Genomic DNA, 16,499 nt, shown 5'->3' on the forward strand with positions numbered 1-16,499 from the left:
TTCAGATGGATACTGAGGTTTTTTAAATCATTCAGGTCATTAGGTTAGGTCATTGGGTCTAGTCCTAGTTTCAAGTTTTTAATGCCCAGTTTTACTCCAGACCCCTACAACACATCATTCTGTTGTTGTGGGACAAATTAGTCTATTTTTTGTACAGATCAATTCATCTTGACCTGAGGACCAGGTTGTCTCTGGCTTGATGACTCTGGAATCCAGCAGTCCGGGAAGTTCTTTTGTCCCTTCTTGTGAAAGATCCTCATGACAGATGATAGCCTGTTGGACACCCTGTTGGTGCAGCTAACATTTATATTAGCGGAATCTTATCTCCTGAATAAACATCATGGAGCGTCGGATGATTTTAATGTCCCTGCAACATTGGATTTTCTCACTGGAGGGTTATGCAATCTTGACTCTGTTAAACAATGATACATCAGTGGCATAAAGAAGCCAGAAGCCTCATGTTGGCAAGAGTGGTAAAGTGGATCCTGTCCTGGGCAGAAGTGCAGGTTCCAGTCTTGTCTACAACATCTGGACCTGGGGGAATGGTCCCTACACCTGGAGGTGTACCAGTACCTATGTCACAGGTAGGGGATGTGAAACCTTGACCTAACAAACTGGACAGAATTGTATCCGAATACAGATATTCTCTAGCAGAAGCCGTGGTTGCTCTTGGGCTCCGTGGGATCAGTACATTTTAATCTATGCCTTTCCTCGCTTGATATTTATTTCATTTCTGCTTTGGATAGAGATGCAGAGCATTCCACTGATTCGCAAGACTCCTGGCAGATGCTCTGTGGGCTCATATGGATCTTCTGTCCCAATGTCTAATTTTACCATCCTACTGTACTTCACGGTCGCTGGCTTTTATTAGTATGGCTGTTGAGTCCCAGGTTCAGAGGGACAGGGCCACCCGTAAATTGGTTATTCCAGTAAGGTTAAAGTATTCGCCTTTACAGAAAAAATGTAGTGGTGCACTAACACTGGACACCTTGACACCCTAAGAATACCGCCCCCCCCCCCTCCCACAGTCTCTACTGTACCTACCTCTGGGGTTGCTAAGTCGTCAGCCCCTCCAGCATTCTAAGGATTTGAGATCCCTTTTACTTACTAACGTCTCTACTTTACTAACTTCTCTATCAGTACTTCCGGGACAGACCAGATGGATACTGAAGCTGGTGTTCATTTTTTATTTTTTTTCTGTAAAGGTGAACTAACACTTTAAACACTAGGAAGTCTACTTCTCACTAGACATGTGCAGAACGGAAAAATATGTTTTCTTTCGTTTCGGATAGATTTGTTATGTTACTAATTCTGTTTTGTTGATTCATTTCAGAATTAATTTAGTTTTGTTTATTAATTTTATAACTCATTCCAAATTTTGGAACCTTTGAAAATTGGATCGGTTGAAAAATGATCGACCGATTTGAATTCTGTGTGAAGAATAGCTAGTTAAGGAGCTGACCGGGAAGCTGGCCACGTGTCCTTAAGAAGGATGAGTCATTAGCGGGCTGAATGTAAAGCAAAAAATGGACTGCAGCTCCAATAACTATCTGGTATGGATTTAGAGTGGGAAGCCTGTTTTTTTTTTTTTTCTGAATTTTCAATTGCCAGCATTCTTTTTGTTTAAATTTCAGCTCTCAGCAGGGAAGCCTGCTGACAGCAGATGACTCACTGGTTGTTAAGGACGTGGTGGCCAGTTATTCTTCACACAGAATTTGAATCAACCGATCATTTTTCGACCGATCCGACTCGTCCTGAAAATTTGAAATGAGTTAGAAAATAAACAAAACAAAACGCATTTTAGCGAAATACGTTACTGTTTCATTCAGAGATTTGGATACATCTGAATCTCCGATTTAACCAAAAATTTGTCCGAATTTACATTTAGGCCGAAACGAATTGCACACGTCTACTTAGCACAAGGACTTTCATAGTTCTTTGAAGGCATACTTCATATAGTGTGAATTTCAGGGCTCCTAGCCTAAGGAGTTCACCATGGGACAAATCCTCTCCTACAGCTGGGTCTGGTTCAGCATTTGGCTCTCCGCACTGTTTAGGATCAGGTCTTTGCTCTTGCTCTCCTGTTTCAGAGACCATTGGCTGCTTGCTTCTTGGTTAGTTGTTCAGGGTGCCTCCCATGTGGCTTCCCTGTTCTTCTCCTGTGACACCAAGGGATAATCTGCTTCTTTTGACACTTAAAAAATGCTGTTTGAACCCAAAGGCTGTCATCTGGTCTTCTGAGCACATGTTCTCTAAGTTCTACCATGTGGATCTAAATGCCTCATCTGATGCAATCTTTGCCGTTGCCCACCCCTTAGTTGAATTGCACTGGGACATCCCAAAGGTTTAAGACTTCATGTGTCCCTTAATGAACATAAAAGTACATGAGATTTTATTTTTTCTCACTGTAACAAACTTTTCTTGGAGTCAATGGGTAGAGCCAGGTCCATCTACCCATATGTGTTTATGATCATGCTCACAGTACTGCTATGTTCTTTAACCGAAGATCTGGTTGTTTCAATTAGTAATAGTTTTGCTTGAAAAAAAACTGAGTACTGTCTGATACTGTTTTGATTTGCTGTACCTATAACATTTTGCGAAGTTTTCAGGGTATTCCCTTGCCTATTGAGAAGAAGGAAACACCCTGAAAGCTTGTTCTGAAAATGTAATTGTTAATGTGCATAAAAAGTATCATGTTTTTGTGCTCTAATACAGCTCCAACCACCTTTGCTTGAGTAGAAAGGAGAGGAACAGAATGGACTCTGAACATGAATCCCTTTCAGAAAAACAGACATGCACTCCTTATAAAGGTTTACTCCCCCCAAGCATAAGGAGTTCAAGACTTTTGTTTGCGTACACCAGGCCATGCTAAATTGTTTCTTTTTGACACCAGTAACTTGGTGTTCTGGGAATACCATCGTTATTTTGTATCTCAAGCATGCCCAGTGTCGCTCATGTAAGTTTTTTTTTTTTTTTTTTTTTTTTTTTTTTAAGGCATTTATTTTCTATGCCTTGGTATATCCATACTGCATATACAGTATTCACATTCCTTTTATCTATAAAGTAACACATGTTCTATTTTGTTATTGCTAATATAAAACCCCTTTCTACCAATATTGTCAAGATTATAAAGTAATCTTGACTAGCTGAAATATTATGCAAGAGAACAACTCTGCCTATCCTGGTATGTACAGTATGTTTTTCTCCATACACTGCCACCAGTGTGATGGAAAAATAGGCTAAGAAGACAAAACAAGCAACAAGATGGTAGACATGTAGGATGCACTCTGATTTTGGTCGTCTTTGTATGAACATTTATCCAATAAAATGCTTATTTAAACACAGTTTTTAATTCCCCCAGACAGAACCTCCCTGCAGGGGGCTGCTAACAGAATGATCTGTATGCCAAAACTCTGCATGTTATACATCCAGATGGATCCTCCCTTTCTTTCCTCACTCACCCACTCTCTCTCTCTCCTTGTCCTCATCAGCACTCATTATTTAATTAGAAATCCTAATTAAAAAAACAGCTGATGATAGCTGGTGGGAGGCAGAGGAGGTGTAGAGACAGCCAAAGATGTCGATGATCTAACACATTTTCAGAAAAGACTGGAAAGAAAATTCCATGTTAAGTTTGTATGTGATTACATAATGTACACACTTGTGAGTGGCTACTGCAAGTAGCATGTGATTTTCAAGAGCTAGTGATTTTGGTTGGTTGGTGGGCTTTGGGCTTCTAAATCCCTGTCATCCCTTTACTACAAAATGCCACCTTGTTACTTCCTATACAGCAAGTAGCTGACATACAAAATGGATAATTTTTTGTTAGCCTCTGAAAGATTTGACAGAAATGCTATGCTTTCTGAGAGTATTGGTCACCTACTTGTCCTCAACTCTGTTTTAATGAACTGTAGGCTAGAATTCTAATTAATAATACACTCATAACAACTGATGGACATTATATATATATATATATATAATGTAATTTTTTCTGTATGTTGTGTTCTACTAAATATGAAAAATGTGGAGTGTTTTGTTTGGGCACATGGTTGCCAAGTGTGTTATTAAACACATCATCTCTTCAGTAGCTTTTTAAAATAAAATAACAGGATGTTGCTGAAAATGTGAGTGATTGACTCATAAAAAGGTTAATATTTTTTTGCAACAAAAAGGCAACAAGGCACATTTTGGTGTGGGGAGACTTTATCAAATTGCCAATCATTACATGTTGCAACTTTCATTCTGTTTGAACTTGGTATATTATGGGGCAGAGAAGTTTTTCCCAACTGTTCAGTAGTGGCATGCTGAGTAAAATGAGCAGTTGCACAAGCGGGAAAAAAAAAAGTTTGTAGCATACAGTTAGGTCCATATATATTTGGACACAGACTTAATTTTCATACTTTTGGCTTTGTATGCCACCAGAATACAATTAAAAGGAAACAATCCAAATTAATTTGAAGTGCACACTTTCAGCTTTAATTAAAGGGGTTGAACATATATTAAGTACAAATTTTAGGAACTGCAGCCATTTTTAAACACAGACCCCACATTTTTAGGGGCACAAATGTAATAAACAAATGAATATAATCATAAATGGAATGTTCATTTTTAATACTTTGTTAAAAAATCTATTACTGGCAATGAATGCCTTTAAGTCTGGAACCCATGGGCATTACCAAAGCCTGGGTTTCCTCTTTTCTGATGCTTTGCCAGGCTCTAACTGCAACTGTCTTCAGTTGTTCTTTGTGGGTCGTTTTGCCTTCAGCAAGGGAAATGCATGCTCAATTGGGTTGAAATCAGGTAATTGACTCGGCCCTTGCTGAATATTTCTCTTCTTTTCCTTCAAAAGCCCCTGGGTTGCTTTTGCAGTGTGTTTTTGGATCATTGTCCATCTGTACTGTTTAGCGCTGTCCAATCAACTTTGCTGCATTTGGCTGAATCTAGGCTGACAGTATATCTCTAAACACTGCATAATTCATCCAACGTCTTCTGTCACATCATCAATAAACACAAATAACCCAGTGCCACTGGAAGCCATGCATGCCCATGCCATCACACTGCCTCTACCATATTTTACAGATGACGTTGTGTGCTTTGGATCATGAGCTGTTCCAAGCCCTCTCCACACTTTTTTTTTTTTTTTCCCTTCCTTCTGGTACAGGTTAATCTTGGATTTATCCGTCCAAATAATGCTTTTCCAGAACTGGTCTGGCATTTTTAAATGTTTTTTTTGGCAAAGTCTAATCTGGCTTCTCTATTCTTCAAGTTTATAATTGGTTTGCACCTTGTGGTGAACCCTCTGTATTTGCTCTTGTAAAGTCTTTTCTTGATTGTAGACTTTGACAATGATATGCCCACCTCCTGGAGAGTGTCCACTTGTCCGGATGTTGTGAATGGGTTTTTCTTTACCATAGAGAGGATCCTGTGATCACCCACCACTGTTGTCTTCCGTGGAAGTCCAGGCCTTTTTATATTGCTGAGCTCCCCAGTGCATTGTTCTTTCCTCAGAATGTACCAAACTGTTGATTTGGATACTCTTAATGTTGCTGTTATCTCTCTGATGGATTTGTTTTGTTTTTGAAGCCTTAAAATGGCCTGTTTCACTTGCATGGACTGCTCCATTGACTGCATGATGTAGGTTCACAGCAATAGATTCCAAATGCAAATTCCACACTTAGAATTAACTCCAGACCTTCTGCCTAATTGATGAAGAAATAACGAAGGTGTAGCCCACACCTGGCCAATGAAATGACTTTTGATTCAACTGTCCAATTACTTTTGGTCCCTTGAAAAAGGGGGATGACTAGTCTTAAGAGCTGCAATTCCTAAAACCTTCCTCCGATTGCAATGTATAAACCCTCAAACCTGACTTTCAGTCCATATCCTTTACATAACTATAACTTGAACATGTTTTGGTAAATACCTGAAAAAACTAAAATTGAGCCTGTGTTCAAATATATATGGACCTAACTGTACATCAGATATGTATCTAGATCAGTGTTTCTCAACTTCGGTCCTCAGGGCACACTAACAGGCCAGATTTTAATTATTACCTTGGGGAGATGCAGACTAGAATACTGCAATCACCGATCAGCAAATTATATCACCTGTGATGTGTTTCAGTTTTCTTGCAAACCTGGCTTGTTAGTGTGCCCTGAGGACCAGAGTTGAGAAACACTGATCTAGATCCTGGAATAGAGCAAATTCTGTTTTGTATAAGGGTTTTTTTCTCCCAGTAAACTCCCTTGGTGCTAAACTCTTGAAAAGGAATATATAATGCCTTGAAAAAGTATTTATTCCCCTATTTATTTCCACATTCTGTCAGGTTACAACCAAAAACGTGAATGTATTTTATTGGGATTTTTTTTATAGGTTTACAAAATTTTTTACAAATATCTGGAAAGTGTGGCATGCATTTGTATTCATTCCCCTGAGTCAATATTTTGTAGAACCACCTTTTCGCTGCAATTACAGCTGCAAGTCTTTTTGAGTATGTGTATACCAACTTTGCTAATCTAGAGATTTTAATTTTTGCCCATTCTTGTTTGCAAAATAGCTCAAGCTCTGTCGGATTGGATGGAGAGCGTCTCTGAACAGCAATTTTCAAGTCTTGGCACATAATCTCAATTGGATTTCAGTCTGGACTTTGACTGGTCATTCTAACACCTGAATATGCTCCCCCACATGGCTTCTCACAAACTGCAAATGGGACTTCTTTTTGCTTTTCTTTCAACAATAGCTTTCTTCTTGCCACTCTTCCACAAAGGCCAGATTTGTGGAGTGCACAACTAATAGTTGTCCTGTGGACAGATTCTCCCACCTGAGCTGTGGATCTCTGCAGCTCCTCCAGAGTTACCATGGGCCTTTTGGCTGCTTCTCTGATTAATTCTCTTCTTGCCTTGCCTGTCAGTTTAGGTTGATGGCCAAGCCTTGGTAGGTTTGCAGTTGTGCTATACTCTTTCCATTTCCGGATGATGGATTGAACAGTGCTCCGTGAGATGTTCAAAGCTTGGGATATTTTTTTATAACCTAACTCTGCTTTAAACTTCACCACAACTTTATCCTGATTTGTCTGTTGTTTTTCCTTGGCCTTCATAATGTGGTTTGTTCACTAAGGTTCTCTAACAAACCTCTGAGGGCTTCACAGAACAGCTGTATTTATTATACTGAGATGAAATTACACACAGGTGTACTCTGTTTACTAATTAGATTACTTCGGCAGGCAATTGGTTCGACTAGATTTTAGTTAGGGGTATCAGAATCAAGGGGGCTTGAATACAAATGCCACACTTTCCAGATATTTATATCTAAAAATGTTGAAAACCATTTATCATTTTCCTTCCACTCAACAAGTATGTGCCATTTTGTGTTGGTCTATCACATAAAATTCCAATAAAATACATTTACGTTTTTGGTCGTAACATGACAAAACACATAGGATTACATAGAGGGAAGTTTACAGACAGAGAAACAAAAATGTCAAACGCTGTATGCTCCTTTTTATTTTATTTTTTTAACCTGAGGCAAAGGTCATAACTTTGCAGATCCAAGTCTTCTCTCCTGTTTACTTCCTGAAAGGGGCCTTCTTTGTGTGTCCACACCACTGTCGCTAAGACAAGGCCACTTCCTATTGGATAGTCAGTGGTAGGTCCCCGTAGAAGAGAACTGATGACCTACCAAGAGAAAGGGACTGGTGGTCTTTGGGCACCATTACAGTACTGGATTAAAGATCCCTCTCTCTGGAACTGGCAGCAGAGAGGAACTGTACAGGGTACTTAAGTGTAAATGCCTTTACCAGGTGACGGGATGAAAGGAGGTTTGGAGAAACCATAGTTCTTGCCCAGAATGGGGCTTTAGGACATGTTGCTTGTGGTTTAAAAAAAAAACACTATGAAAAAATTGAATACCAAAATGTAACCTGCAGGATCTTTTCCAGTGCCTTTCAACACAATGGTTTGTTGTGTACAGTCATGAGAAAAATAAGTACAACCCACAAAAATTGTTGACTCTTTTGAACATGAAATGGCAAACATTAGATCTGCATTCAAGCAGTGCCTACAGATAAAGGTGATGCAGTTTGACAATTGACACACAATTTACATCATGTATTCATTCTTTTAATCTAAGTTGTGTATTGTCAGAGTTGACTTTTTATTGGTCCTCAAAACCCCCAATATTTCACAGTTGGTGTTAAAGTGCATCCTGAATCAGAATGAGATTTCACCAATTTTAACCTGCACATGAAGTACACCATAAGAAAATCCTTTGCCCAAAAAGAAAGAATAAAACTATGATTTGCCATTGAGCATATAGGCAAACCAGGCCTTCTGCAACAATGTGCTGTGGACTGAGGAATCATAGATATAGTAGAAATATTAGGCGCAAGCAACATTTTAGAAGAAGTACCTCATGCCAACTGTAAAACCAGGTGGTGAACTGGAGTGACTGCTGCTTCAGGGTCTGGGCAGCTTGCACTCATCAAGTCCGCTATAAGTTCTGCATTAACGTTTTACTGGAATTGGTTACATAGTTGGCAACACTGAAGAAATGACACTTTGCTACAATGTAAAGTAGTGAGTGTACTGCTTGTATAAGACCCCGTTCACACTGGGGCGACTTGTCAGGCGACCTGGTCGCCTGACAAGTCGCCGTGGGTCGCCTGCCATAGAGTAGCACAGGACCCGTTCTAATAGGAGCGACACAAGTCGCTCCGACTTAGAAAAAGGGTCCTGTACTACTTTGGGGCGACCTGGAGCGACCTGCATTGACTTCAATGATATGAAGTCCGTGCATGCCGCTCCGAGGTCGCGGTGCGAGCTGTGCACCGCGACTTCACAGGTCGCCCCGGGAAGTCGGGTCGCCTGTATGTGAACCGGCTCTAACAGTGTAAATTTGCTGTCCCCTCAAAATAACTCAACACACAGCCATTAATGTCTAAACCGCTGGCAACAAAAGTACAAAAAGTACAAAAGTGAGGTGTTTTTAGTAATTTTACCATCAAAAAAACGAAGAAAAAAACAGACAGGGTACATATTGACAGGCCAGCAAAACACACTGGTACAAAGGTGTATGCATATATTCGCACTTAAGGTACAGGTATATCGTTTACAAAGTACAATTCTAACAAACGACTGGTGAGTACACAACTTAAGGCACAAAGGTTAACATAGCCAGTATGGGCATGTGATAAGACACAAATTTCATATCTTGATCAGAACAGGGAAAGCATCAGAAAGTACAGATTTTATGACAAATGAAACCTCTATATCACCTTAACCTCCCTGGCGGTATTATTCTTTTCGATTTTAGGTGCATCATTTTACGGCCTATGCAAAATGGCGTTAGCCCTGGAATTATGCAGGCACCATCAGATGGAAGCAACTTTTCATGAAACCCTTAGCGACCCATAAAGGGACCTTACAGTTTCATGGAACCCTGGTTGAGAATTGCTGGTCTAAATAGTGGGAGACTAGTTAGTAGGCTGTTACAATGCAGGAACATCATTTTTGTTATGGAGTTATCAATGCTGGGGAAAGGACAGGAGTATTTGTGTTGCATATACAGACATAATTCATAATTGATGGGCATAATAAACTGAAAATGCCAGCCTGATGATGGGACTCAAAATCCTGAATCTTTGTTATTTACATATTTGCTGTGTACTTTTTCTGCAGTTCTGTTTTTTTTTATCCAATTTTCACTACAAGCACAGCATCTTCACCAACACTTTGTAGAGCTATCCTTAACCACTTGCCTACAGTGCACTTTCACCCCCTTCCTGCCCAGACTGATTTTCAGCTTTCAGCGCTCTCACACTTTGAATGACAATTACTCAGTCATGCAACACTGTACCCATAACAAATTTGTGTCCTTTTTTTCACACAAATAGAGCTTTCTTTTGATGGTATTTAATCACTACTGGGTTTTTTATTTTTTGTGCTATAAATAAAAAAAGACTGAAAATATTGTGAAAAAACGCATTTTTCTTTGTTTCTGTCATAAAATTTAGCAAATGAGTAATTTTTCTTCACAAATTTTGGCCAAAATTTATACTGCTACTTATCTTTGGTAAAAATAACCCAAATAAGTGTATATTATTTGGTCTTTGTGAAAGTTATAGAGTCCACAAGTTATGGTGCTAATCATTGAAAATTGATCACACTTGACCACACCTGATGTACTGAAGGCCTATCTCATTTCTTGAGACACTAAAAAGTCAGGAAAGTACAAATACCCCCCAAATGACCCCTTTTTGGAAAGTAGACATTCCAAGGTATTTAATAAGGGGCATGGTGAGTTTTTTGAAGTTGTCATTTTTTCCCACAACTCTTTGCAAAATGAAGATTTTTATTTTTTTTTACAAATTGACGTATTAACAGATTATTTCTCTCACACAGCATATGTATACTTGCAACTACACCCCAAAACACATTCTACTACTCCTCCTGAGTATGGCGATACCACATGTGTGAGACTTTTTCACAGCCTGGCCACATACAGAGGCCTAACATCCAAGTAGTACCGTCCGGCATTCTAGGAGCACAAATTACACATATAATTTCCTGACAACCTATCGTACTTTTGAAGGCCCTGGAGCACCAGGACAATGGAAACCCCCATAAAATGACCCCATTTTGGAAAGCAAACAGCCCAACATATAATTTTTGAGGCATAATGAGTCTTTTGAATATGTCATTTTTTTCCACAAGTTTTTGGAAAATGTGGAAAGAAAATGAAAACACATTTTTTTTACACAAAGCTGTCCATTTATGCAATATTTCTAACACATAGCATGTACATAGCAAAAATTGCACCCCAAAATACATTCTGCTATTCCTCCTGAGTATGGCGATACCACATATGTAACACTTTTTCACAGCCTGGCCACATACATATGCCTAACATTCCGGTAGCACTTTTCACAAAGTTGTCCATTTATCCACTTTAAGACTGGGCCTATTTTTGACACTTGGTGTTTACAAGCTAAAATAATTTTTTTTGATAGAAAACTACTTAGAACCCCCAAACATTATATATATATATATTTTTTTTAGCAGAGACCCTAGAGAATAAAATGGAGATCGTTGCAATATTTTTTATCACACCATATTTGCGCAGCAGTCTTCCAAATGCGATTTTTTTGAAAAAAAAATCACTTTTTTTAACTAAAAAATAAGAAAACAGTAAATTTAGCCCAATTTTTTTCCATAATGTGAAAGATAATGTTACGCCGAGTAATTAGATACCCAACATGTCATGCTTCAAAATTGCGCATGCGCGTTAATTATTATTTTTTTATTTTTACACAGTTTAAAAAAAAAATGTTTTGATCATTTTTATTCCTATTACAAGGAATGTAAACATCCCTTGTAATAGAAATAGGCATGACAGGTCCTCTTTATTGTGAGATCTGGGGTCAAAAAGACCTCACACCTCACAACTACACTAAAAAAGAAAAAAAAAAAAATTGTTGAAAGAGGAAAAAAAAAAAAGCGGCCCTTTAAACCGGTTGCTAGGCAACGTCTTTTGACATAGCTCCGGTCCTCCAAGACCATAGAGTCGAGTGAGGGCCATCTTGCCCTCACTCGACTTCCTGTCTCTGAGGATCCGGGACCGGATAGTTTTCCCCGCTGCCGGCGGGTCCGGTAAGCTGGGAAAACGTCTGGGACGCGGCAGGAGGGGGGCACCTCTTCCCCTGCACCGTAAGGGTAATTCCGTGGCGAATCCGCCACTGGGACCACCCTTATCTGAAAGCCGACCGCCCGCCGTTTCAAAAAATACCGGGGTTATGGGGGCTATCTGCTGCCATAACCCCAGTATTTAGCTTTTAATGGCCGACGCATATAGTCGTTAGGCGGTCAGTAAGTGATTGCATGTATATGGCAAACAGGTGACGATGACTGATGGGGTGACAGGTGACGATGACTGATGGGGTGACAGGTGACAATGACTGATGGGGTGACAGGTGACGATGACTGATGGGGTGACAGATGACAATGACTGATGGGGTGACAGGTGACGATGATTGATGAGGTGACAGGTGACGATGATTGATGAGGTGACAGGTGACGATGATTGATGAGGTGACAAGTGACGATTGATGGGGTGACAGATGACAATCACTGACGGGGTGACATGTGACGATGATTGATGGGGTGACAAGTGACGATCACTGATGGGGTGACAAGTGATGATGATTGATAGGGTGACATATGACAATGACTGATGGGGTGACAGGTGACGGTGATTGATGGGGTGACAGGTGACGGGCGATGGTGCAGGGCGGTACTGATGGCAGTCTCTGGTGACCGGTGAACTTTAGGCTATGTCCACATGTGAGCGTAGCGATCGCGGGCAGAATCACTGCGATTCTGCCTGCGATCCAGAAATCATTGCAAATGGCGGGACGCCTGTGCGTTGCCCGTGATTTGCAATAGCACCCCAAACGCTGTGCGATGTTGCAGCGATTTCTGCCTGCCGAATCGAGGTAAAATCACGCAAACAACGCAGGACGCCCCAAAGAAGCTCTTGTACCTTTTTTGGGCGTCATGCGTTGTTTGCGCGATGTTACCGCGATTCGGCAGGTGGAAATCGCTGCAACATCGCACAGCGTTTGGGGTGCTATTGCAAAAAACGGGCAATGCACAGGCGTCCCGCAATTTGCAATGATTTCCGGATCGCGGGCAGAATCGCGGTGATTCTGCCCGTGATCGCTACGCTCACATGTGAATGTAGCCTTATGGGTGTCAATTTCTGGGCACTGATGAGGTGACTGTTGGGTGACAGGTGACATGGGGGGGGGGGGGGCTGAGACTGTGTGGGGACCTTTATTTGTGTGATTTTTACATTTGCAGGTGTACATAGCAGTAACTCACTGTTTCTAGCTCTGCTCTCCTCACACTGGAAGCTGTATGAGGGGAGAAGAGCTAGTAACAGTCAGTTACTGCTCTTTGTTTACATTTTCTGATCGGCTGTGAATGGATTCACAGCCGATCACATAGTAAACAGTCACTGTCAGTGACTGTTTACTACCGCCGGTGACAGCTGTGTTCCTACGGAACACAGTGCCACCGACATGACCGGTCATCTTGTGGGCGCCTCCATTGTGATCGGCTGTGTCATTGGAACACAGCCGATCACGTGGGAAACAGCCACGCCCATTGGCTGTTTCCCCCCTGCCGGTGACGGGGGGTGTCCCGGGGACACCCCGACACCGGCAGTGCAGGGCGGTGCGCACGCGATCGCGCGCCTGCCCTGTTTCCTAGGATCACGTCATATGACGTCTTCCCAGGATAATGGTCGCACCGCTCCGTCGTCAATTGACAGCGGGTGGGCGGCAAGTGGTTAAACTAGAACAGTCAGGATGTGCAAGTGCAACCCAGCTGTCTCACAATGCTGTCAATTCACAAAAGGATATCGCATGAGATATTTGGGTCACGTGACACATTTAACCAAAATATCTCATGTGATATGAAAAAGGTCAATGCACCACCAATTCCTGCTGTAAATACTGCATAAACTTGTTAAGTCAATTCACCAAAAAAATTAAACAAAAACACTTGTTAAATAAGGGGCGGTCTAGCCAAGCAGTATTTACTGACCTAGCTGGTTGTTAAGGAGTCTGCACCCACCGTTATCCTAATAACCATGACTCATCTGCTGTCAGGGGGGATTTACTGCTGACCTCAGAATGTAAACAAAAAAGCCAAAATTTAAAAAAAAATTGCATGCTTTTTCCCTTCTAGTACTATACATACCAGGCCTTCGGGCTTAGGGGGGACTGTGTGCCCTTTTTTATTTACATTCTGCTGTCAGCAGAGAATCCCCAATAACCGCAGATGAGTCACGGTTGTTAGGAGGCCAGCGGGTGCTGGATCCTTAACAACCAACAAATTTGAGCTGAACTGTCAAATTTAGCAGTGGGAGGAATACCACTGCTAAATCTTTCAGTTCCTGCTGCAGCCTGTCTGTGTGGTAAAATAACATGCAAAAACGCACATTAAATACCACAAAAAAAAAAAAAAAAAGTAACTCATACAGTATTTAAAATGCACTTTTTTTGTGAATTGCAAGTTCATGAGTTAAATACCACATGAGTTATTTTAACTTAAAAAAAAAAAATCATGCGGTGTTTAGTGAATTGACCACCTAGTCCTTCGATGACCATAAACTAAAATAAGGTTACAATAGTTTTTATAGTTAGGCTAAGCAGGGGGAAGCACAATCATGTGCTACAGTATGGGTGACCCATTTAAATGGCAGAAACAATATTCAGCAGTTTTTTAACCACTTGCCGACTGCCGCACGACTATTTACGTCGGCAGTCAGCCCCTCACAGGCAGAGCGACATAGTACTACATCGCTAGCCTGTGAGGGTCTAGGGAGCGAGCGCGCGCCCCCGGAGGCGCGCTCCCACTCCCATGCGGTCACGGACCCCCCCCGCGCGTGTGACCAGCGGACCCGATGTCCGCCGGTCACTCGGCGATCGTTGGTGCAGAGGGAGAAAGGCAGGCGGCTGATGTAAACAAGCCGTCTGTCATTCTCCCCTGTGTAGAAACAGTGATCATACGGTTCTACTATGTAGGACTGTTGATCACTGTTCCTACACCTCAAGCCACAGCCAATCACCGTTAGAATCACGCCCCTAGGGACACACATAACCCCTCCCTCTCAAAAAAAAGTTAACCCCTTCACTGCCAGTGTAATTTTACAGTAACAGTGCATATGTATAGCACTGATTACTGTAGAAATGTCACTGGTAACCCCAAAAATGTCAGTCAAGGGTCCGATCTGTCCGCCGCAATGTCGCAGTACTGCAAAAAAATCGCAGATCGCCGCCATTACGCGTTAAAAAAAAACAACAAAAATGACAAAAATCTTTCCCTTTGTTAGTAAACGCGTCAAAACCAAACCAATCAAAAAACTCTTTTTGCGTTTTTTTTACCAAACATATGTAGCATAAAACAAATTGGCCGAAAATGTTAAATTTTGATTTTTACATTTGTTTTTTGGGGAATTTCATATAAAAAAATGTGAAAAATATTGTTATTTTTGCAAAATTGACGCTCTTTTTTTGTTTATAGCACATGATCAAAAAATCGCACAGGTGATCAAATACCGCCAAAAGAAAGCTCTGTTTGTGGGAAAAAAAGGACGTCAATTTAGTTTGGGTACAGCGTCGCACGACCGCGCAATTGTCCGTTAAAATCACGCAGTGCCGAATCGCAAAATACCCCCTGATCAGGAAGGGGGTAAAATCTTCCGGAGCTTAAGTGGTTAAGCTGACATTTGATTGCTTTTTTTACCCAAATATCCTTTTTCTGAAACTGTCTGAAGTTTCCCCACAGTAGAGGGTCAGTTTAGAAGACTGTCATTAAATATCCATGGGCACAAAAGAATTGACTGTACTGAGTTTCTGTTGTGCTGATTTGTCTTTTTAATATAGCAAATAGTTCAGCAATGACTAAATTGAGTTAAACGTGATAAGAACTGTTAAAAAGTAACTAAGCTGGACAGTATGTAGCCATTGTAACTGAAAATGTTATCTTTTTTTTTTTTTTTCTTCCTCCCAAAGGTCAGGCACCAGTGACCCATACTGCATAGTAAAGGTGGATAATGAAGTTGTGGCACGGTGAGTTAAAACAAAGATTCTAAAATATATTTGTTTTGGTGAATCAAAATATGTACTTTTCACTGATTTATCTCTTGAATAAAACAAATGACATCTTCTCCTGTGTTCTATCTGAGGTTTTTCATATTTGTATGATTTATTAAATTTGTAGCACAGTTGTTTCTGCCTTTTTTTTTTTTTTTAATCCGTACAGTACTGATGTATCTCACAGCATTTTACTGAAAAGCATGAACCATCAATGTGTTTCTTCCAAAAACCACTTAAAGCCCAGCTGCAGCCACAATTAAACTTGTATGCTTTTTTTTTGGCTATAGTATAGATAGATTTATACATATGTCATACCTTTACTACTGTCTGTAGCCAGTGGCGTACCTAGAGCATTTGGCACCCGGGGCGGATCCTATATCTGGCACCCCCCCGACTTTAAAATGTAAAAACACCCACAAAAAAATGTAATGTTTTCAAGATTATTTTTTGTACAAATTTCACAGACCCCCATCACAGTGCCCCTTGCAGTCTGCCCTCCGTCTCTCTAATCACAGTTCCCCTTTTGAACTCTCTGCCTCCCCTGCACAGTCCTACCTTCAGCATAGATAGATAGCTAATATTACCAATGTGTTTAAGTTTGAGTAAGAGATTGGAGACTTGCTAAAGGAGATATTCAGAGACTACAGACATGATACAGGAGATGGTCAGAGACTACAGACATGATACAGGAGATGGTAAGAGACTACAGACATGATACAGGAGATGGTAAGAGACTACAGACATGATACAGGAGATGGTCAGAGACTGCAGACGTGATACAGGAGATGGTCAGAGACTACAGTCGTGATACAGGAGATGGTCAGAGACTGCAGACGTGATA

At 40.9% G+C, this 16,499-nt stretch overlaps 1 protein-coding gene across 2 annotated transcripts in view; it reads left to right on the plus strand.

Annotated features, from left to right (window-relative positions):
* The window catches only part of RASAL1 (RAS protein activator like 1), a 262,021-nt gene that overhangs the window by 60,678 nt on the left and 184,844 nt on the right, over window positions 1-16,499 (plus strand). For both annotated transcript variants that reach the window (XM_082272516.1, XM_082272517.1), the window contains exon 2: window positions 15,575-15,631. In XM_082272516.1, the coding sequence (XP_082128642.1) occupies window positions 15,575-15,631 (57 nt within the window). The remainder of the gene's footprint in view (window positions 1-15,574; window positions 15,632-16,499) is intronic.

Source organism: Pelophylax lessonae, assembly GCF_965119305.1.
Source record: "Pelophylax lessonae genome assembly, chromosome: 1".
Lineage (NCBI taxonomy): Eukaryota > Metazoa > Chordata > Amphibia > Anura > Ranidae > Pelophylax > Pelophylax lessonae.